This window comes from Mustela nigripes, chromosome 2 (assembly GCF_022355385.1).
Source record: "Mustela nigripes isolate SB6536 chromosome 2, MUSNIG.SB6536, whole genome shotgun sequence".
Classification (NCBI taxonomy): Eukaryota; Metazoa; Chordata; class Mammalia; order Carnivora; family Mustelidae; genus Mustela; species Mustela nigripes.
The window spans coordinates 66,792,058-66,815,759 of NC_081558.1; the positions used below are offsets into that span (position 1 = coordinate 66,792,058).

The 23,702-nt window shown below is 44.1% G+C and overlaps 1 protein-coding gene across 2 annotated transcripts in view; it reads right to left on the reverse strand.

Annotated features, from left to right (window-relative positions):
• The window catches only part of SUSD5 (sushi domain containing 5), a 53,168-nt gene that overhangs the window by 19,111 nt on the left and 10,355 nt on the right, over window positions 1-23,702 (reverse strand). Inside the window, exons 2-4 of one of the 2 annotated variants that reach the window (XM_059387949.1) lie at window positions 22,665-22,842; window positions 18,624-18,742; window positions 3,816-4,004 (exon numbers count right to left, since the gene is read on the reverse strand). In XM_059387949.1, coding sequence (XP_059243932.1) covers window positions 3,816-4,004; window positions 18,624-18,742; window positions 22,665-22,842 — 486 coding nt within the window. The remainder of the gene's footprint in view (window positions 1-3,815; window positions 4,005-18,623; window positions 18,743-22,664; window positions 22,843-23,702) is intronic. The other variant, XM_059387950.1, reaches the window with a different exon arrangement.

Below are 23,702 nucleotides of genomic sequence, written 5' to 3' on the forward strand. Positions count from 1 at the left end.
GCAGTCTCTCCCACCTCAAAGTAACAGAGGTTACTTTGATTACAAAGCCAGCAAACAAATACAAACCCCCACGATCTCTTTGGTCCCCTGACCCTCTTCCAGCTCTAACCTATGTTTCTGCCTAGTGCTCTTCATGAGCCCCAGAGATTCAAGAATGAATTGTCTGCCCCCCCACCCTCTTCTCATCCTCGTTCATTCCTGCACTCGCAACAGTGTGGCCCAGGAGCAGTCCACTCCCCGCATTCACAATGAGAATACGGGACTGCCAGAACCTTCTCATGCTACGAAGCCACAGCACACGTTTGTATCTTTCATTTACTTGATGTCTGCTGCCTGTCACATCATGGAGCACTTCTGCACACTTCCTTTAAAAATTTCACCTTGCTTTCTGGCTCTCCCTTCCACTGCATCATCCACTGCTTCTGTCTCCTTGGAGGCACCTGGTTTGTGGAGTTGCTTTTAGTGACAGGACAGCTTTGCTCCAGTCTGCACACACAGCACCTGGGCTACGCTGCAGGAAGGGATGTGGAGTGAGTGGCCATTCAGCCCCTCTAGGGAAGAGCTGATGTTATCCAAACCTGCCTGGTCCAACTGCAGACCGTTGTGTGCCCCACTCTCCTGAAATGACTTTTGACCAATTTGAAGCAGTTCCCTCATCAAAAAAGTAGATGTTCAGGGTGACTGGGTGGCTCAGTGGGTTAAGGCCAGTCTCTTAACCCACTGTGCAAGATGGAGTGAAATCCCTGGTGAAGATAGTCTTATAACACACACACACACACACACACACACACACACACACACACACACCCCTTATAATGACACAGCTAGTTGAAATGCTAAATCTACAGGGCAACGAAAATTGGAACAGTCTGTACACTCAGCCAAGTACAGAAACCAGAATTCCTGCCCGCCAGCTGAAAGTTCCAACCGCTCTGTCTGGCAGGGAGAAAACAAACACCACTGCAGACACACAAAACCTGCATTTAGGTCTCATTTGGCTGGGGCCTGTAAACAGCCCATGTGGCTGGTGGGTGTGGCTCCTGAGATGACCACACCCGAGCCTCACCAGAAGTAAAGGCAGCTCGTTAGCAATCTTGGGGTGGCTAAGGGCCTGCTTGGAGGTGACACACTCACAAACAGCAAGGTTGGGTCTTATGTGTGATTTTCTCCTGCAGGTGAATGATCAGTATTAGCAAGGAGCTCCTCTACCTGCCGCTAAACAACAGCAGGGTGATGATGATGAGGAAAGAGGCAGAAGATTGCTCAAACAGTGCTTCGAGTGCTTGTCCCAGACTGTGACTTCGCTTGCTAGTCTGCAACGAGGCACATAGATACACTGAGAGGATGTTTTTAGAAGCTTTCATAACCATTTGGCAGGGGAATTTTATGTCTATTTAATTCAACAAAAAATAGTATGTATGTTTGGAATATCTTTATTTTAGGTTCATATATTTTTTTAAGATTTTATTTACTTGGCAGAAAGAGAGCTTGCAAGCATGAGAAGGGGGAAGGGCAGAGAGGGAGGGAGAAGCAGACTCCCTGCTGAGCCAGGAGCCCTATGTGGGACTCCATCCCCAGGATCCTGAGATCATGACTTTAGCCCAAGGCAGATGCTTAACCAACTGAGCCACCCAGACATCCCTATTTTAGCTTTATATTAATTGATTTTTACTGTATTTTGCTAAAGTAGTTGTCTGCCAATACTAGAAAATAATTTTTAATGCTCTACAGTTCAAGAAGTTGAAATAAACAATTAAGAGATAAAAACCTGTTCATTAAAAGATCCTCCAAGAGGGGCTGCCTGGGTGGCTCAGTGGGTTAAAGCCCCTGCCTTCGGCTCAGGTCATGGTCCCAGAGTCCTGGGATCGAGCTCCGCATCAGGCTCTCTGCTCAGCAGGGAGCCTGCTTCCTCCTCCTCTCTTTCTCTGCCTGCCTCTCTGCCTACTTGTAATCTCTGTCTGTCAAATAAATAAATAAGTAAAATCTTTAAAAAAAAAAAAAAAAAAGATCCTCCGAGAGGAGAAAGCCACAAAATGAGAGAAAATGTTTGCAACACATTATGAAGGTTTTATATAAAAAAGAAATCCTACATTATATAAATAATTCAAATCAATTAGAAAAATGAGCAAGAAACTTGAATAGACTTTTACAGAGGAAATGCTAGTGCCTCTTTAAAATGTAGTAAGAGGGATGCGTGGGTGGCTCAGTCAGTTAAGCTGCTGCCTTTGGCTCCGGGTCATGATCCCAGAATCCTGGGATCGAGTCCCACATGGGGCTCCTTGCTTGGCAGGGAGCCTCCTCTCCGCCTCTGCCTGCTTGTGTGCGCTCTCTCATCCTCTCTCTCTCTCTCTCTCTGACAAATAAATAAATAAATAAATACAATCTTAAAAAAAAAAAAAATGTAGTAAGTGCTCAACCAGACAAATGAATATCACAACTAAGTCATCCCAGGCTAGTCACCAGATGGGTAAACAGGTGAAAGTCTCCCAAGACCCGAAGGCTGGTAAGGATGCTGAACAATGGGAACTCTCAGGCAAGAGAGTAAAGTGGTCGGAATACTCTGGAAAACTCTCTGGCAGCATCCACTAACACTGAAGACACACCTACCCCATGAGCCACAATTTCATGCCCCGGAACCCACAAAAATAAGTTCACATGTGAACTAAATGACCTGGGTGAGCACAATCACAGTGGTATGGCTTGTGGTGGCTACCAAATGAAAATAAGCCAAAGGTCCACCAACACATTGGAAAAGTAAATGGTGCTGTCTTCACACTTAGTAAACATTAGTGACGACAACAGACCACAGCTTAGTCAACAGCGTGGATGAATCTCGAAGACAAGTTCAGCACCCTAGTCTCATCAAGGTCCCATGGGATCTGCAGGACACTCTAGGCACAGATTTCCAATAAATTCATTCACATTGTGATGTTGGAGTCGTTCCCCTCCATGGAGCCAGCCTCCGCTTGGTACCCAGGAAGTAGTCCCTGCAGGAGTCTTGGGGTAAGAGGAGCCTTGTGAGGTCAGGGAACAATTCAGAGCCTGGCATGAAGCCATCAGGTCAGGAGTAGGGAGGCCAGGTCAGCCCATGGCTGGGGACAGTAATTTCTGCTCCTGGGAGAACCCCCAAAGGGCTGGGTGGAAGTGGGATACAGAAGCCTGTGACCCCCAGGTATACCACAATAGTGAAGTGAGGCCATCTAGGGGAACTAGATCAGGTCTCTGTCGAGGCCCACCAACATTCTGTTCAGTCTCAACTAAATATGTCAGCTCTCATGACTGCCATGGGTTATAGGCCAGGGAACACAGCAAGACTGCAGGGCAGCAACCGGCGGCTCTTGTCAGTGGGCCCAGGCCACACCTGTCTTAGAGCATTCTCCCTGCCTTCCCCTCCTCCCCCACAACCCCCGCAGGACTGCTCCAGGGCAAGGGAGCAGGACTTCCAAGTGGACCTGCCCTGGTTTCCAAGCTGCATGCCCCAAAGAGCCAGAAGCTCTTGTCACAAGCTATAGCAAAGCCCACAAAGTCCCCATAGGGTTATGTCCAGTCACAAGATTCGCCCCTCAGGGAAGCCGGCCTGCAAGCCTGCATTCATGACAGCCTTCCCGGCGTGGTGTACCAATCTGGGGTCATTTTCACCACAAGCATTATCTCCTGGCACAGCATCTCGATCAGATTTCCAAGTTAACTTTCTAGATAAGTCAGAGTGGAGATGCTGTCAGCTCCCGGAACTCAGGGGAAAGATGTGAATGCATCTTTGAAAGGGAGGAGCACAAATGGGGTGGCTGTGCTCCCAGGGTTGGTGGGCAGCTTACCTTTTCCGCAGGCCTGCACCAAGCCGTACCACTCCCCACAGCTGTTACACAGCAGGGTGAAGGCAGTTTCGCGGTGGCCCGTCACGTGGCCTGGGGCGCACACGTACAGCAGCTCATCCCCCATCTCCAGGCCCGTGCGGCCCTGCAGGATGGTGTGTGGGAACGAGGGTGGGTCTCCACATGGCTTCTCTGAGGACAAGGAGTCACAGTCAGCTTTCCCAAACCATGCAGAACTTTGGCAGCCTGGGAGAATACCAGGTTAAAAACCACTCTCCTGGGGCACTTGGGTGGCTCAGTGGGTTAAAGTCTGTTTGGGGCTTAGATCATGATCCCAGGGTCCTGGGATCGAGCCCCGCATCAGGCTCTCTGCTCAGCCGGGAGCCTGCTTCACTCCCCCCACACCCCGGCCCTGCCTCTGCCTGCTTGTGATCTCTGTCAAATAAATACATAAATAAATAATCTTAAAAAAAAAAAACCAAACCCACTCTCCCCTTCCCTGGGGGCTGCTTGTACCCTGAGCTGGGATCACAGGGGCTGTTTCTCCTTCACCCTTGATGTCCCCAGAGCCTGGACAAATGCCTGGTCCAAATGAGGCACTCAGAAAATAGTTGTTGAGTGAGTAATTGTGCTACAAGTGCTACGACTTTGTGCTTTGAAACTGCCAGGCAGCATTACCCTCTCATGCCTCCTTGAAGGGAGGACTCAGAAACATGTGCCTAACAGCAAGCTCCTTTTGGTCTTACTTACATAAGTGAGCAGGTACTCTTTGCTAAAAAGCTAAGAGACTAAGAACTATCAAGCACAGCAGAAGGTGCCTCTCCCTTCCCCCACCCTTATCTCTGATGCTGACACTGTTACAGGGTTAGTCTATACAAATAATACAGACATAGGTATTGATATACACTGACGTACATACAGGCTTAGGTAGGTATAGATAGGTATAGCTCTTCTTTTTATCTTTTAAAATATTTTATCTATTATTTGAGAGAAAGAGAGAGAGAGAAAGCACAGAGGCAGAGGGGGAGGGAGAAGCAGACTCCGCCCTGAGCAGGGAGCCCAGGGCAGGACTTGATCCCACAACCCTGAGATCATGACCTGAGCTGAAGGCAGACGCTTAACCAAACTAAGCCACTCAGGCACCCTTATATAGGTATAGTTCTCTCTCTCTGTGTGGTTTTAACATAAATAAGATTATATCATATGTATTACTGATATCCTCTTTTAAAAGATTTTATTTATTTATTTACTTACTTACTTATTTATCAGAGAGAGAGAGAGATTGAGCACAAGCAGGTACAGGCAGAGGGGTAAGCAGGCTCCCTGCTGAGCAGAGAGCCTGATGCAGTACTCAATCCAGAACCCTGGGATCATGACCTGAACAGAAGGCAGTGACTTAACCAACTGAGCCACACAGGCGTCCCTGATAGCTGCTTTTTAAAAAAAACCTATTGTTTTAAAGAACATTTTGAGGTCCACAGCACAACTGAGTGGGAAGTACAGAGAGTTCCTAGGTACCCGGTCCCCATACAGGCACAGTCTGCCCTATTAGCAACATCACACACCAGAGCGACCCGTCTGTCACAATCTAGGAGCCTACACTGACACCCTGTTATAACCCCAAGTCTGCAGTTTACATTTGGGTTCACTCTGTAGGTGAGTCTCATGCTTGGATCTGAAGGTGGAGAAGAGCCCCCACCAGGGTTGTGCCCTCAAGCTGGCCCTGAGAGCCACTTTTGGTGTATGGGCCCCAGCTTTCCTTTTAACCCCCCTGTTCTAGTTCTCCTGTGAGAATGTTTTGACTGGTATGTATTTTTTACTGGAAATGAGCCTTCTAGGAATGAATGTAGACTGATTTGTGTTAAAACTTGCAAATTGCTTACAAAAAATCCAAGACTTCAGCCAGCAAGGGAGTCCCTAAGGTGAGGAGGGGAGAACCAAGCTTTCCTGTTTCCGCAGTGATGGGAGCCATGGGGTCTAGCTCATGTGAGAGACCCATGGAGTCAGAAGTCTGTGGGGCAGACCCAGACACAGAGCTGTTACGTGGAGTAACGCTTTCACTACTAGCTGAGGGAAGAGGCTGAGGGTCAGGGAGCTGTGGCCTGGGCCAAAGGTCATACTTCCAGCCTCAAGGTGCACTTGGTGCTCCTGCCGTGGTCAGAAGCAACTCCTTGGGGCGCCTGGGTGGCTCAGTGGGTTAAGCCGCTGCCTTCGGCTCAGGTCATGATCTCTCTCTCTCTGCCTGCCTCTCTGCCTACTTGTGATCTCTGTCTGTCAAATAAATAAAATCTTAAAAAAAAAAAAAAAAAGAAGCAACTCCTTACTGTATCCTCTCAGAAAGAATAAATTCCTTTCAAAGTATAAATATCTTAGTGGCAAAGCTTCAAATTTCCCACCAATAAGTTTGATGTTAGCTGTAGGTTTTTTGTAGATGTTCTTTAGGCAGTTGAAGAAGTTTTCCTCTGTTTCTAGTTTGCTAAGTTTTATCATGAATGGGTATTGCTGTTTCCAAATGTTTTTCTGTATCTATCAATATGATTACATGCTTTTTCTTTAGCCTGTTGATGTCATGGGTTCCATTAATTGATTTTTGAATGTTGCCCCAGCCTTGCACACCTGGGATAAGTCCTACTTGGTTCCGGTGTATAATTTTTTTTCTATATTGCTACGTTCAAATTGCTAATGTTTTGTTGAGGATTTTTACATTTATGTTTATTAGTTATTGGTCTGTAGTTTTACTTTCTTGTAATGACTTTGTCTCATTTTGGTATGAGGATAAATGCTGGCCTCATAGAATGTGTTAGGAAGTATTCCTTCTGTTTCTAACTTCTGGAAGAAATTGTTTTAACAACTGGTATAATTTCTTCCTTAAATGTTTGGTAGAATCTCTAGGGAACTTATCTGGGTCTGTTGCTCTCTGTTTGGCAAGGCTATTAATTATTGATTGAATTTCTGTCCTTACATGTTGGGCTAGAAACTAGAAGTCTGTTTTTCTCCCCTAATGTTCTAGAGCTGTTTCTAAATAAGTACTATAAATTACCTCAATATTTTGAAAGGCTATACTATAGCACATTATTTGGTCATTACATAGACATTTTGTTGATTCCAAGTTTTCACTATTTATTATAAACAATGCTACAAAATGAACTTCTCATATGTACATTTCAATACATACTTTTTAGGATAACCTTCTTGAAGTAGAATTGCTGCATCCAAGTGATGTGGTGATGCTTTTTTTTTTTTTTTTTTCAAAAAAGAAAAGAATTTTTAATTTGAATTTCTTCTTCTGGTTTTATATTGGAAGAGAGAGCCTTTCACCTAAGAAACACATTGTTTTAAAAAAAGAAAATATGCTAAGAAAAGATGAAAATAGAAATCAGAATTCATGCTCTAAGCCACCCTGATTGGCCTGTCAGCTTGTAATTTTAGTAGCACTTTCTCAAAGAGCATCATTGCTATTCATGTTCTTCAACACAAGAGATTCTGAATGAAAAAATGGTGTGGTTGCATTTCAGGGAAGTTGGCACAGAGTGCTGTATTTAACCCAGAATCTTGACTGTATAGCCCAGGAGATGAGTGTTTGCTTCATCTATGGAGCAAGCAGGGACAGGCAGCCATCTGAAAGCTGCCACAGATGCAAGGGGTGCCCCCCACTGAGGAGAGAGGCATCATCACTCAGTCTGAGCAGGGCATCCTGAAAGGAATGGACCAAAGTCTCCGGTGCGTGATAATGGCCTGAATTCCAGCTAGCACCTGAGAGGCAACAGCTTCCATGTCTCTCTCCATAATCCTCAGCTGGCTAGGACTCATGCTGGACATCCCAATTTTCTCCCCTCTTACCAGGACCTAATTCTGGGAAACTGGAGGCTCTTTGTCAAACAGCATCAAGGAACCAGTAAATACTGTAAGTCTCATGCAGCTCTATCTGTGGGACACAACACCAACTCCTTAGTAGGAAAACCTGAGAGCAGAGTAACTGTTCTGAGAGCAGATAAAAAGGGAAATTCAGGCCAAATTCACGCCCTAGCAGACTCACGGGATTTTCCTTCCTTTCAGTTAATTTCCAGGACGACTCTGGCTAGAAACTGACTCGGGAAAACCACAACCATACTCCCGAGAGTCTGCGTACACATACCATGTATTTCTGAATGTCCCACCAGTGCTCAAGACAGGAAACACGCTGCTTCTAGGTGGTGTGATTTCAAAAACTTCAGGACAACAGTTCTATGTGTTAACACAGCCAAGGGCATGCCAAAAACACCACTCATGTCCAGGCACAACTGGAATTAGTTCCTTTCATTAACCTTCCCATCTTAGACCTCACAGCAGGCTCTGAAAACCAGCTGGCTACAGACCTAGATCCTATTCTCTTCAGGGAAACTTGGGTCTGCACAGCCTTCACTGCTTCTTCTCAGTTATTCCGCAGGTAGAGATGGTGGTTTGTGAATTTCTTAGACCCGAAAGCTGGGTTTCAGCAATTTCAACGGAAAGAGCAATTTCTGTCATTTTCCCTTCCAAGAAAAGAGATGTTATGAAAGTTCTTATCTGTAAAATAGTATTAATAAAGGACTCATTTGCCAATCAATCCCAGCTTCTGATAACCAGTTTCCACAGAATTTAGAACTCCTATGAAAGTTAATGCTTTTCTTTTGAGAAATTTTAAGCCTACAGACCCTCATAATTCCTTTGCAAAACCAAGATGCAGACATTCTGACACAAATGCTTGATCTTTCCTTCTTCCTTTTGGTGTTATCTAAGCTACGTGAAGAAGCTGACTTTCATGCCCACCCGCACAGTTCCCTCCCACCCTAGTCACCCCGTACACAACCGGCACTGCTTTCCCTGTTCTGTCCAATTTTATTGTTAGTTCCCAGGTCTCAGTATTAGTGCTCCTCAAACTTGAATGTGATCAGAATCACCCACAGGCTTGTACCCCCGCCAACACACACACCCCTCACAGAGACTGCTGTATTTTTGAGTCTCTAACTCAATAGCAGGTCATAGTTCGGGCCCAAGAATCTGCATTTATAAGTTCCCAGGTGATGTTAATACTACTGGCCCAGGGACCCTTCTTGGAGAACTAGTGTCATAGATAAAAACCTACCCTCAAAAACGGGCAAAACTAATATACGGTGATGGGAATCAGAACAGAGATTGCCTTGGCTCTGCTGGGATGAGGAGGGGCAGAGAATCTTTGGAAAAGAACTGCAGGGAACTTTCTGGGGTAAGGGAAATGTTCCGTACCTTGACTGGGTGTTGATTACACAGGTGTGTAACTTTGTCAAAACTCATCAAACTTAAGATCTGTGCATTTTGCTGATATAAATTATGCCTCCATGAAATAATTTAAAAAATATTTCCTCTCCAGAAAATCTGCAATTTATTCAGCAAGAGGTATAAATGGGTGAAAATTATTCACAATCTCTCCCAAGGGGAACTGCATTTGACAAGGATTCATGCCTTCAGGCAGTGGTTTCCAACTTGCAGACTTTCTACGTATGGTAGAAAGTACAGTAAGTGTGTGGGCAAGTTCATACGCAGTTAAATTCTGTGTCAATCAATAAATTTAAATCAATTACTGTCACATAGAATCTACACGATACTAGTTCCTGAGTTTCCCCTCATAAAAAATAATTTTTAAACATTCTAGAACAAAATGATATAATGTCTGGCATTTGCTTTAAAATATCTCAATGGGAGAAAATCACTGGGAAAAACAGATAAAATCAAGTCGGCAAAGTACTGACTACTGAAGCTGGGTGATGGGCACATGGGGATTTGTGAAACTATTCTTGCTGCTTTTGTGTTGGTTTGAAGATTTTCTTGGTAAAATGTTTTTAAATTATCCATATCAACACTTCTTACATAAGCCAGAAAACTCGAAAAACTCACTGGGAAAAGAATACCACAGGAAAAATAAAAAGTCTCCTTGAATTTCACCAATGATAACCCTTGTTAACGTGGGTTTTGTTTTCAGTTTTGCACACGTACACACGCACTTACACAGTATTTTGCCACACGATGACGTAATTGCTTTGTTTTGTAGCTTGAGAATTTAACATTATATTTTTCCCCATCAACAAATATTTGTATTATTCATTGTTCTTTTTTAAGGATTTTGTTTATTTGTCAGAGAGAGAGAGGCAGGCAGGGGGAGAAATGGGCTCCCTGCTCAGCAGGGAGCCTGATGCAGGACTCCACCCCAGAACCCTGGGATCATGACCTGAGCTGAAGGCACACGCTCAACCGCTCAACCGACTGAGCCACCCAGGTGTCCCTGTTGTTTTTTAGAGAGGGAGAGAGGGGTGGGAGGGGATGGGCAGAGGGAGAGGGAGAGAAGGAATCTTTTTTTAAATTTTATTTTTCATTTTTATTATGTTTGGTCAGCCAACATAGAGGACATCATTGTTTTTTTTTTCCCAGAGTCCAGAGTCTCTCATGGTTTGTCTCCCTCTCTGATTACTTTGCATTCAGTTTTCCTTCCTTTCCCCTGTGGTCCAGAGAATCTTAAGCAGGCTCCATGCCCAGCACATAACCCTGAGATCATGACCTGAGCTGAAATCAAGAGTCAGACGTTTAACTGAGTGAACCAACCAGGGACCCCAGATATTTGTATTATTTGAATTTACTTATAAATGACTATATATTATTCCACTTTTAAGGCTCTACCATAATGGACTCCCCTATTGTTAGACATTAACTTAGTTTCCAATTTTCTCTAAGTAATGAACATCTTGGTGTCATACTTTTGTACTTAACCCATGCTAATTTCCTTAGAATAAAATACTCAAAGTAAAATTGATGGGTGAAAGGGCATTTGTATTTTTAAAGCTTCTGATGGGTTGTTCCAAGTTGAATATGAGGATTTAAGAGTCTATACCCCTCAGTGGTATATAAACTTGCCTGTTTCTCCTCAGTACACTGGGGACAACCATCTTTATAAACTTTGACAACTTCATGAACCTAAAAAGGTGATTTCTTATACTAAAATGCATTATCTTTGATTGGTAAAAAAGAGTTGAATATTTATTGACCATTTGTATTTCTTAAAAGTAGTTCTCTATTATGGTCTTCACCCTATCAATCTACAAGAGATCTCCATATATCAGTATACAATAATGCATTGTCTTAACTTCCCAAATTCTTTTTATTTTATTTTATTTATTTATTTGTTAGAGAGAACATGAGCACAGGCAGAGGCAGAGGGAGAAGCAGGCTCCCTACCGAGCAAGGAGCCCAATGTGGGACTCGATCTCAGGACGCTGGGATCATGACCTGAGCCGAAGGCAGCCGCCCAACCAACTGAGCCACCCAGGCGTCCCTAACTTCCCAAATTCTTAAGCTATCACTTCGTACTATTAATCCACCTATCCTTCTCCCACTGACTGAAAGTCTCACGACCCACTTCGCTATAAACTTATACTTAGGGGTACCTGTGTGGCTCAGTTGGTTGAGTGGTTACCTTCGGCTCAGGTCCTGGTTCCGAGACCCTGGGATGGAGCGCAGCCTCTAGTTCCCTGTTCAGCGGGGAGCCTGCCTCTCCCTCTCCTTCTGCCTGCCACGCCCCCTACTTGTGCTTTTTCTCTTGTCAAATGAATAAGTGAAATCTACAAAAAAATAAATAAATAAAATAAAATAAACTTAGGCACATTGGGTCCATTTTGGTGCTTCCAGGCTTTTGCATTTGTTTACATGTTTCTCTACAGTGTCAAATGATTGTTTACCATAGTTTTAAATGTATTTTGGTATCTGAGCCTTTCTTATTATTCGAGGAGTGGCAAGAAGTTAGTAAAACTGAAGCATAAAGTACAAGGGAGATAGGCAGGCACGAGTTTATGAAGGCCTTTGCAAGCCAGGGAGGAAGTCTGGAATTGTCCAGTGTAGAAGGGGGGACAACTAAAAATAGAAAATAACACAGTCCCCTTGGCATTTTAGAAGGAAAACTGTTGCAGGGTAGAGAACAGACTGAGGAAACACCCTGGAATCCTAAAGGCCAGTTAGGAGGCCATTTGAGATGTCCAGGAGAGGACAGCCCCTGAGGTGAGGTGCAGATGGCAAGAACCAGGTGGGTATGGGGGATATTGAGAAGGAAGGATTTGCAGAACTTATAATTGAAAAGTTGTGGGAGTAAAAGAGAGGATGGGACGAGGGAGGGGCTAAGCAAGTTAAGGGACTGGTGCAGGACTGGGGGAGCTTGAGGCTCTAAGAGAAACATCCATAAGCAGCTGTGTTTTTGGAATCCTGGGCTTAGTGGGGAGACCAAGGCTTAAGATAAAGATTTGAGATTAGGGACACCTAGGTGGCTCAGTTGGTTGGGCAACTGCCTTCAGCTCAGGTCATGGTCCCAGGCTCCTGGGATCCAGCCTCACATCGGGCTCCCCCTGTTCTATAGGGAACCTGCTTTTCTCTCTGCCCCTGCCTGCCACTCCCCCTGCTTGTGCTCTCTCTCTCTCTCTCTGTCAAATAAATAAGTAAAGTCTTTATAGAAAAAAAAGATTTGAGATTAATGAACTTTTTTTTTTTAAATATTTTATTTATTTATTTGAGACAACGAGAGCATAGCAGGAGGAGTGGCAGAGGGAGAAGCAGGCTCCCCACTGAACAGAGAACCTGACATGGGACTCTATCCCAGCATCACGGGATCATGACTTGAGCTGAAGGAAGACACCCATCCCACTGAGCCTCCCAGATGCCCCAAATTAATGAGCATTTAGATGAAAACTGAAGCCACTGAAATGCTGAGTTAAGGGAGATGAGGGCTCAGGTGAGAACCCTAGGAGGTGAGCGGAAAATGAAGAGTTCACACAAGTCACCACTGCAGACAGACAAATATGAAGAAAAGCCAAAGGAAGTCAAGGGAAAACGTATTTCAAGGATCAAGGCATAATCAAGTCCTTAAGGCTGCAGAAACAGCAAAATGCAGACTGAGAAGCAGCCGCTGCAGTTATCCATAGCAAAGCTACCAGAAACCTTGGTGAGAACAGTTTCACTTCCTTGACTGGAGAGAAGACAGAAAGCAGTGGATGGAGAGAAATGGAGAAATGGGAAGTGAGATCATAGAGATCACATATGGAATGTAGAGGAAGTTTTGGAACTTCCTCTAAGGAAGGGGAGGAGAGAGATGGAAATGTACCTAAAGGGACATGGAGTAGCTGCTCAATGAGAATGAATTATTTTCTAAATGGTTTTGAACAGTTTCATTTGCTCTGACTCCCTAAAGGGATTCCCTCTCTTTTGAAATGTTGACACCTTTTGCTTTCCTTGTAATTCTTCCCTGCTTGATTATTCTTCCAACAGACCAGTGGCATGCTGAATACTAACAACAGGCTCTTGGTTGGGGGAGGGTCCTGTTGAAGGAAGGGGGAGGGGATTGTCTTTATGTAGATAGTTAACCATGCCTGATGCAGCATACAGCAGACAAGGTCTTAGAGCAAGTGACACATAGTTCTCAATAAATTGTTAACTCTAAAAAGAGACTGGTCATTAAAGATGAGCAGAAAGGTGCATGTATGAGGATGTTCAAACACGGTATTACTTATTATAACAAAACCAAAGAACTACCAAAATGTCTAATGACAAGAAAATGTTTAATTTACATACGTTCATACAATGGGTTGTCACAATAGCCATTAAAAAACATCCTTTGGAGCATATTCAGTGTCATGGGAAGATATATATTACTGAGTGAAAAAAACAGAATCCCAGTTTGGTGAACTAAAAACGCAGGGTAAGCAGGTCTGATGCTTAAGTACTTATCTTGGGGCGGACTGTTTATAAACGACTTTAATTTTCTTTAGATTTTTGACTACAATGACAACCTATTCATGTTTATAATTAGAGAATGTTGATTCCCTGCCCTTCATGTCTCATCCTTCGTTGGTAAAGATGAGCTGAGAGAAAGAAACTTCGGGGTGTGGAGAGGATCCTGAGTGCTGGGGGCAGGTGGTCCCGGGCCACCCGCAGTGTGGCCAGAATCCCACTGACTGTGATGAAGAGTTTTCGTTCAAGCACACTCCCTCTTGGGAGGCCGTAATCAAATCCACCAGGAATTCTGACTCATAAACAATTCAGTTGCAGAGCTGTTTCCTTCTTTTTCCTGGGCACCTCCCTATATCCATCAAGGCCTGACCTGCCTCAGTTTACTCAACAGTAAGATCATTTAAAGGCCCATCTTCCCAGATGTGGGGATTAACATCCACACAGCTAGCTCTGTTTGCTTGGGAAATGGAACTCATCTTTACTTATTTCCCATTAAGCCCCAGGCACATAGTGGGCATTTAATTCTGGTAAAAACCTTATGAGAGAGGTGTCATAAGCTCCATGTTACATTCTTAATACATTCCAGGAACTGTGTGACCCCCAAGAACCTCAAGAACGAAGTGGCCACTGGAAGCTCACATGCGTGTCGGTGCGGCCAGGCTCTGGGCTTCTCACAGCACATACAAGAAAGCCAATCACAGGCTCCCAAAAATGTGCCAATGGGTTCAGAGTGCAGCCCCAGGTCTTCCGGGTAGCAGGGAAGTGGAGAATCTGTCCAGGTTGCTGGTGCCTATAGCCCAAGGTCACAGAGACCTCACCGTTATCTGCCCCAGAGGCTAAGGACCCACTGGCATTTCTTCTCTACCTGCCCAGACACCTAGCATCCCCGGGAACTGGCTGTGTGTCAGGACTGTTTGAGCCCCAGTTTTTGGAATGGAAGACTGCAGTCTTGGGAAAGCAAGACCTGGTGAGGCCTGGGCCTGGGGGTATGGGCGGCAGAGGAGAGGGCATCATTGCTTCCTGCAGGAGGAATTATTTGGGCGGTCTTCTGCAGCCACCTCAGTCCTGCCCAGCTGCTATGCAGGCTCACAGGCATGGTCTGAGCCCAGTTCACTTCCTGAAGCCCTAGTACCATGGCCCTCCCTGAGCTAGTCTCCCCGGAACAACTGGGATCTATGCTCCTAGCCTTTGCTCCACCTGCTCTCTCTGTCTGCAGTGTCCTCTCTTCCCTTCCCTGATCATTATCCCTACGAAACCAACTCTTTCCAACTCCACTTCAACTGCCACCACCTCACCATGAGGAATCTCCCTCATGACCCTCCTAAGCACAATTCATTTCTTACCTATCTTTATATACTGTCAGCTCCTCAAGGGTGGGGATGAGTCCTCTCTCTCTCCCCTACAAGTCTGGGCACTAGACTTTGCATTACACTGGACAAGTAAACAAACAAATGGCCAAGACCAGGTTAATGCTAATAAGCTCAGAGTCTTCCACACTCCCTTGGGAGAACCTGAACTAAATCAGTTCTATCAGCTGTACAAAACATTCGATTAATGGATTCCAAGTTCCTCAAAGCAGTGAGAGAATTTCCCCCGAAGTCAATCCCGAGGCCCAGGGCCTCCTTCGGGCCGACTTGGGAACTGGCTACTCTCACAAATTCCTGACTGCTTTCAAAGAGGTGAGCATCAGCTCTCTACTTGATGACATAAAGGAAGGGAATAATTCCTTTTTAGTTTTTAAGGAAATACAGGCAACAGCAGAGTACGCAGGGCAGGGGCATCCAGTGCTAAGCAGGTGAGGTGGGCTGGTGGGAGAGGGCAGCCAGGCCCAGGGAGGAACAGCAGCATACCCGACACAGAGCCTTGGGGGTGCAACAGGGAGAAGGCAAGAGGACACATGAAGCCTCCAGACCTCATGCTGTCGACCCCACAGACAGCTGCCCAGAGGAGCAAAGCCAGAGAAACCAAGAGGAAGCAGGTTATTTCATCAGCATCCAGCTGGTTAAAGATAACTTCACTTATTAGTTTAAGTGAGATCACCACAGGGCTGGAAATTCACTGTCAGTGAATCAAAAATACTGGAAGCAAATGAGAAAAGTCTACTTTCACGATGAGCTTTATTTCAAAAGAGAAAAACAGGAAGGAAGCTGCCTGGATGTTCCACAGGCTCTGTTTTCCTTCAGGGCTCTTCATGAGGCACATGCCTGCCATTTTTGAAGTTATCACACTTCATTCTTACCATCTTGCCAGAGAGAAGCAGCTGCACAGAGCTAAGTGCCCAGGTGTCATCCAGAAAAAGTCAACCTTAGGGGATGACACTACCCTGGCACGAACGCTGGACCAGACCTCACCTACGGTGCCGTAGAACCTCAAGGAACCTCAGCTGAGGCCGAGGCGCTACACCTTCCCTCAGCACACAAATTGCCCTTGTTGCCTGCGCTGCCAACAAAGGCTCCACTGAAGAAAAGCTACTGCTCCCTGAGGAGGGTGGAGGGCTGTGTGGGAGGGGTTGACGGGCTCTTTCAAAAGGATGAAAGGCAGTTCTCCACAGGGACAGCACTCTCTCTGAGACTCTGGGAAATCCATTCTGCTTTTCTAGAATGCTCAAGAGCAAGGAGCCCTCCCACCCTAGTCTCCCCTCATCATGCAGTCCTGAGTCCCCTTCATGACCCACCTGAAGCCTCCTCATAAATCGGGCCGGTAGGGCCAAGACTCCAGTCTTCCCCATATGAGCTCCTCCCCACTGACCTGGAGGTGAGGGGAGGCCAGACCAGGCTCAGGCAAACTATTCTGGGAGGCAGGGCTCTAGAGCACTCGATGCTAATGAGCCACATGCAGGGGCATCAGTCCTCACATAGGTTGTCAGCTGTCATGAATTGGCTTCCCTTGTTGGTTCCCATGATTCAGGGTGCTTTTGTTTTTCCTGTTGTTTTTTTAGAAGTATGGAGACCATTTTTTGCTGGAGATTTTTCATGTTTACATAATTTCAAAGTTTCAGAAAAATTGTAAAAATAAGATTCACCAATGTATTTTCATTTTGCCCATTTGCTTTACCATTTGTCTTTCTCTCTCTAGATAGATGGATGATAGAGATATCTATTTATACACAAACAAATATATGTATGCATATATACACATGTATAAATACTAGGTATATCTAACCCTGTAACTCTTTTCTGAACCATTCGAGAGTAAGTTGTAGATATGATGTCTCCTCGTCCCTAAAACCTTGGTACACATTTCCAAGAACAAAGGTATTCGCTCACAGGACTGCAGTACAGTTATTAAGTTATTCTCTAATTCATAATTCATACTCAGATTTTATCAACAATAGCTATATTTTTCTGGTCTAGGATACAATCCTCGATCACAAATTACATTTTTATTGTCAAATGTTTTTAGTCTATTTTAATCTAGAAGAGTCAGTTTGCCTTTCTTATCCTAGATATTTTTTTAAAGTCATTTTGTAAAATGTTTCTCAATTTGAGTTTGGCTCATGTTTTTTCCTGAGTAGATCCAAGTTACGCATTTTTGGCAGGAATGCCACTGAACTGAAGTTGTGTTCTTCTGATTGCTTTATATCAGAAAGCACATTATATCATTTTGGCAAAAAATTCAACTCTGGAGTCGCTGTCATGGCTTTGAGCTTGGTGCCCTACAGGACATGAAGGGATGTTTCCAACCTCTGGCTTCATGTCCTACAATTGTGGGCAAAAAGGAGCACATCCTTGCTCTGACACAACCTGTCTGAAGGCTGGTGAAGTGGAAAGCCCAGACTGTCCTGTGGCCCCCAGCATCTTAGCCAATAGCCACCAACTCCCAGAAGCAAGGCCACCTAGCCAGCAGCTGACTGTAGACTCAGGAATGAGCTCAGCCAGCATCAGCAGAAAAACACAAACTGCTGATCCAAAAAAACAGTGGACTAAATAAATCATTGTTTTAAGCCACTACATTTTGGAGTGGTATGTTATATAGCAAAAGCTAACAGATACCCTTTGTTCACCAGGGAAGGAGAAGACTCAGAAGCCCCACGTAGTCATTGAGATCACTGAAGAAAGAAGACCATGCTCTTTTTCTTCTGGCTCTGTCCTGTCTCTCTCAGGGATCTGAAATTTTGCCTATGTTTGGGATTCAAAGGAACATCTTAACTTCCTTACGTGGTTTTGAAAAACAAACCATGGATATTGCTCTCGCCAAGCTTTACAGAGCAAAGCCATGTCATTCAGGAGCTCTACTGGACAGATATCAGAAGACTCTCATAACACACTCTTCCATAGCAATGAGCAAATGAAGCCTTTCTGGGGGAAGACCCTAGAGGAGCAGAGAAGCTTGTCACTGTTAAGTATCTAACAAGCACCAGCCAGAGCCTTGGGGTTCATCTGGCTTTCTGATTTTCCAACTCCTCTGATCCCTTCCCAGGAGATTAGGATTTGGTGACTCTACAATGCAGCCTGAGGGAAGTTCCCTTTTGGGGAAAAAAGATTTTTTCCTTGTTCATGTGCAGTCCACCATGAAGAGAGACTGGAGGGCAAGCTGCATCAGCAGCTGTAGCAAATGGCTGTCTGGGGCCTGCCCACTCTTACCTAGATACCTTTACCGTTTCCATGCACAGGGGTTCCCGGTGGACATCTTTGTGTCCTTGTTGGAGGGTGGCGCTCAAGCTACTGGAACCCTTTGCCAGTACACAGCATAAACCACAAATGCCTGGGAATTTACATCTGCTGTAGCAGCCCTTAACCAATGAATGACAGGTGCAGTGGTATAAATATCCCTGCTCTCTCCCCTCTGATCAGAAAAACTAGTGACCTACACTGTCTCCAGAGATCTCCTGTAGGACTGAGCCAAGATCACCCCCACATCACCGCCAATGCAGACTTTGCAATTTTGCGACACCCCTTGCTCAACTTCCTTTCTCTGACCACTGCCCCACTGCCCTATTGGCTTTTCTTTGGAAGACTTCTTCATCTCAAGGTCTGCCTCTGGAGAATGCAACTTAAGATGGCGACCACCATGTGCACCCTCCAGAACCTTGACAAAGGCTCTGGCACTGACCTTCATCCTTAATACAAAAGGCACTGTACGTGGCACCAGGAGCTGGGTTGCTTTCAATTCTCACATCAATGGCTCTCATGATTTGCTGTTCATCACTCCCCTTGCTACACACGGTTGTCCTGAAACAAAGAAGACACTGTGTTAGGAGGACTAAGAATAGGAAAAAACAGTTCTTTTCTGCCGTTAGTTCTGAATCAGCAGAGATTTTTTCTGAATTAAGATCTTTGACTGAAAGCGTCAGTAGGGAAGTAGTCTCCCCCAACAAATGCCTCCAGTCAGGAAGACAAAGGTGATGCCTCAGTCAAGGCCACATATATCAGTTCAAGTTTCAGAGTAGGTTTGTTTTATTTCACAAAGTGCTGCTCTTCTTCTTAGTTCCTTTCTCTTTGAGGGGGTTTGTTTCTGTTCTTCTTCAGATTTCTTAAAATGGATCATTACTTAGCTCATAAACCTTTAGCCTTTTCTCTGTTCTAACACAAGCATCTAGATGTTTTACGTTTCCCTCTAGGTACAGCTTTAGTAGCATCTTATAAGTTTGAGTATGAAGTATCATTCAGTTCTACATACATGCTACTTATAAACAAACCATAATTTATTCTTTTCCCATGATTTATTTAGGAATGTCATTGGCAAACAGCAAATAGTAGAATTTTTAAAATCTTTGTTTTCTAAATGGAGCATCACATCTATTTTAATCTCATTTAATCACAGATCTCTTCTTGAAATCTGCCATCTCTCTATTAGTTCCACATATTCTTTCTTTCTCTCTTTTCTTTCCCCTATTTTGATTGCTTGAATCTTTTTTGGGCATTCATTTTTTCATATTGGTCTGGAAGTTATATATCCTTTTACTATCCTTTTAGTGGTTATGACTTATTAATATTTAATATTACTTTTACCCCTTTCTCCAATAATACAACTTAAAAATTCTTAAAATATACTATGTATTAGTATACTTAAAATACTACCTAACCTATGTGCCATTTTTTAGTGTTTAGTATTATTATTACTGCTTTAAACAATTACATAATTTCATTTTACCCCCATATTTACTCTTGTCATTGATTTCGTTTTTTGCATCTCCAGCCTTCCACCTGAAATTATTTTTCTCCTGCATGAAGATTAATCTTTAGTGTTTCTTTTAGTGCAGGTCTAATATAAGGGATTTTCTCATCTTTTGTCTGTCTGAAAATGTCTTTATTTAACTTTTATTCTAAGAAGATATTCTCACTGGGTATAAAACTCTGGATTGATAATAACTTCCTTGCCGCACTTTGAAACTAACATTCAGTTGTTTTGGGGCTTTCATTGTCCATTTATTATTGCTCCTTGGAAGGAACTTGTTATTACTTTTAATATTTTTCCTTTGTATTTGATTCTTACCAGTTTCACCATGATGTGCCAAGTTTGAATTTATTTGTCCTACTCAGGTTTTGTAGGGCTTCTTAAATCTGTGCCTGGATATAAGTCTCATATTGCTTTTGCTCCTTCTTTCAGAATTCCAATCACATGCATCACTTCCTTTGACCCTTTCTTCTGTATTTTCATCCTTTTTTTTCTTCTGTTCTTTATTCTGGATATTTCCTCTGAAACATCTTCTAGTTCACTAATTTCTTCTTTGGCTCTTTTTACATCAGCTGTTAGATCCATCCATTATGCTCTTAATTTGGGTTACTGTGCTTCACTTCTAGGGTTTCCATTTGGTTATTTTCATAGTTTCAGTCTTTTTCCAAAATTCTCCTTCTTGTCTTCTGAATCTTTGAACATTTGAAAAAGTTATTTGAAGTCTGCATCTACCAATACAAATATTTAGAGTTTCTACTTGTTGTCTTTATTCTGGTTGCCTTATCTCCTATGTGACTGATTATTTTATATTGGGGGACAAAACCTATATTTTATAAGATTGTTTGTGGAAATAAATTGCTAGAATAATGTTATTCCCTTCTAGAGTGGATTTTTAAATCAGTTCTGCTAGGTATCAGGAACACTGGAACTCCAGTATCATCCAGCCACATTCATGGGCTCCAGAGGATTTTAAGCTATACCGTGGCTACTATGAGGGCTTGTATGCTTCTTCCAATTTACTCTTACTCCTGGGTTATAGCCCTGTAAAGTCCCAGCCCAAACCAAAGGACTCTGCAGGCCTGCCCCACAAAACCTGAATTCAAATCTCTGTCCTAGTCCTCTGAGGCTATCTAATTTGCTACTGTTTTTCATCCATCCTTTATGGAATCTGCAAAAGCTTCTAGGAGACAATTGGTTTCCAATTTCGTGTTCACCACTTTAGGTCTCCAACCTACTCTGGATTTATGAATACACTCAACATAAATTCATGGACATACAGATCAGATCTACTATAGGTATACTATGCCATCAATTGCAAGATGCACCAGGCATTTAATTAATTGATTTTCAGTGTGGAGGGGGATGGCTGTATAGGAAATAACCACAGTGAAATGTATATACTGATGATCAGATACTTCTTGGTTCCAGAAACAATAAAATACTTTTATTTTTAGTATTAATATGTTTTATAGTAAATATATCAAACAAGTATGTTTGCTACAAAAAAATATCATCTCAGCAATGCAGAGATCTACTAATAATGTCCTAACACTTTACAGCAAACCTTCCAAAGACTCAGTCCTGATTTGTAATGCCTGGGAGGTGGGAAGTCTGGTTCCAAACTGGCTCTTCAGAATTCCGGAAAATGCTGGTTATCTGATGCAATGATAATAACAGAGTTATCTACACCATGGAAACATTTGACTACACCATGGAAACATGTGCATGCAGGACCTGTTTTTTCTGTTTAGGAACCTGGATGTAAAATGTCCAGCAGTCAGGGCCACAGTTTCAGAGTCACTGAAACGCTTTGGAGGTAGCCTAGCTGTCCTCTTTATTCAACCACTGCTTCACATGTGGCACAACTGGAGTTGTAAGTCAGCCTGGTTGTGTGTGTTTTCTATGGTCATATGCCAGCCCATCTTCAAGGTTATTATCAGCCAAAGTAGTTGCTGGAGTCCATTTTGCTCTTTCACATTCCTGTGGCATGAAGGAGACAGTGGAATGGCTCCTGCCTTTTCTGGGTATAACTAAAGAAGCAGTTAGCAGAACGAATGGGCAGTTTTCTCCTAGCTGGCCACAAGAATTATTTCTCCACAAGGATTCCTCGGGTCAGGAATTCAGGGCACTATGCGAATGGCTTGTCTCTGCTCTCTAGTGTCTGGTCTCAGGCATGAGCTGGGAAGACTCAAAGACTGGCAGGAACTCGACAGCTGAGGGCAGGAATCATGCCAAGGCACCCTCATTCACATTTCCGGCAGTTAATGCTGGCTATGGGCTAGACATCACTGGGGGCTGTCTGTGGGTACACCTATGTGAGGTATCTTCCTGTAGCCTGGGCTTCCTCACAGCGTGGCCCACTCAGGATAAGCAGATGTCTTACGTGACATCTCAAAAGTGACTGTCCCAGAAATCTGGGCAAAGATTTTTTCCGACCTAACCTCAGAAGTCACGTGGTCTCGCTCCTGATGTATTCTGTCAGTCAAGGTGATACTGTGCTGTCCCTGATTCAAAGGGAGAGGACACGCACCCCACTTTTCAATGGGAGTAAGGGGAAAGAATTTGTGCCCATACCACCCTCCTATTCATATGTTTGTAGATGAATAGCCACAGAGAAAGAGATAATTATACCAGTGCAGAAATTATATTGAGGTGCAGAAAAAGAAAAGAGAAAAAAAACTTGGTACTTGACACATATCTGTATTACTAGAAATTCTTTACAAGCATGTATTATTTTTAACTTAAAAAGGAAATTCAAAATAACAAAGGGGGGAAAACTGTGACAGAACTCCACAAAAATGTTTTTATTTGAGAACTCAAAACAAGAATGTGCTGGAAGCTACTGCCCGTTGCACTTTGCCTATCCTGGCACCTCAATAAAATAATGACTGAGCTCCCATATCAGCCCTGGTGGGGTAGTAGGGGTTGAATGGGAAGGAGAGCATCTCCCCCACTCCCTGCCCACATCGGACTTACCCCAGGGTGCCATCTGCCAGCCAGCCGGTGGTGCACACAGCAAAGGCACAGTCCTGGACCACCGTCCGCAGCTCTTCCGCAGACACCAGGTGAGCACCCCTGCTCTTGCAGGAAAGCTGAGCCACCTCCAGTTCGAGGCCCTGAGAGCCATTCTGAGACTCCAGCACAAAAAGCTTCCCTGTGTGGGGACAAGAACGAACACAGGCTTACTCCAGGATTCATGGGAGTTTAACCTCAGGCAACTTACTCTCTGGCAGACACCTGTCAGAACTGGAGTTTACCATTTGCCTGAACCTCTGAGGGCAGCAGCTATCCTATTGCACTCATCCTGGGGACTAGGTGATAACAATAACGTTGGTGGGGTTTTTGTTTTTGTTTTTGTTTTTAGTAGGCTCCATGGCCAACATGGGGCTTGAACTCAGTACCTTGAGATCAAGAGTTGCAGGTGCTACAGACTGAACCAGTGAGGCGCACCTTACTTTGGTGTTTTAATCTGTTTTTTGCTCCTGTGTTCTTTTAAAAAAAAAAAAAGTTAACTCTGCTCTGCTCTGGCGTGTTTACCTGGATAAACCCTTCAAATCTTCCTTTCTACAAGCTATTTTACAAACACCATGTGGTAAGGTTCAGTGTCCTCCGTTCCCCTGAGTTGGGTCAGTTGGTGACCCAGGGCACTGATTTAAATCTCAGCTCTCTCTTCTTCTGCCTGCCTCAGCCCTAGGGTGACCCCATACACAGCTCTCCCCATTCTCTGCTCTCTGTCTTATTGTCTCAGGATACTACCAGGCCCTTCCCACAATGAGCTTCACTGTGTTTGCTGCCATTTCTCTTGAACTAGACAAGATAGCAGATGCTATGCCTGATGCACCTTGGCTTCCTGCAGCATGTGGGGATGTAGTGGACCTCAAAACACGTGTGGCAGATGAGCGCAATGGGAACATTAATTCAGGCAGAGGTGGAAGCTGAAGCTGAAAGCAAAAGAGAGCTTTAGGCAAGAAAACCACAGAGGAGGAGGGGAGCAATGCAGTCCCTAGGAGCTTC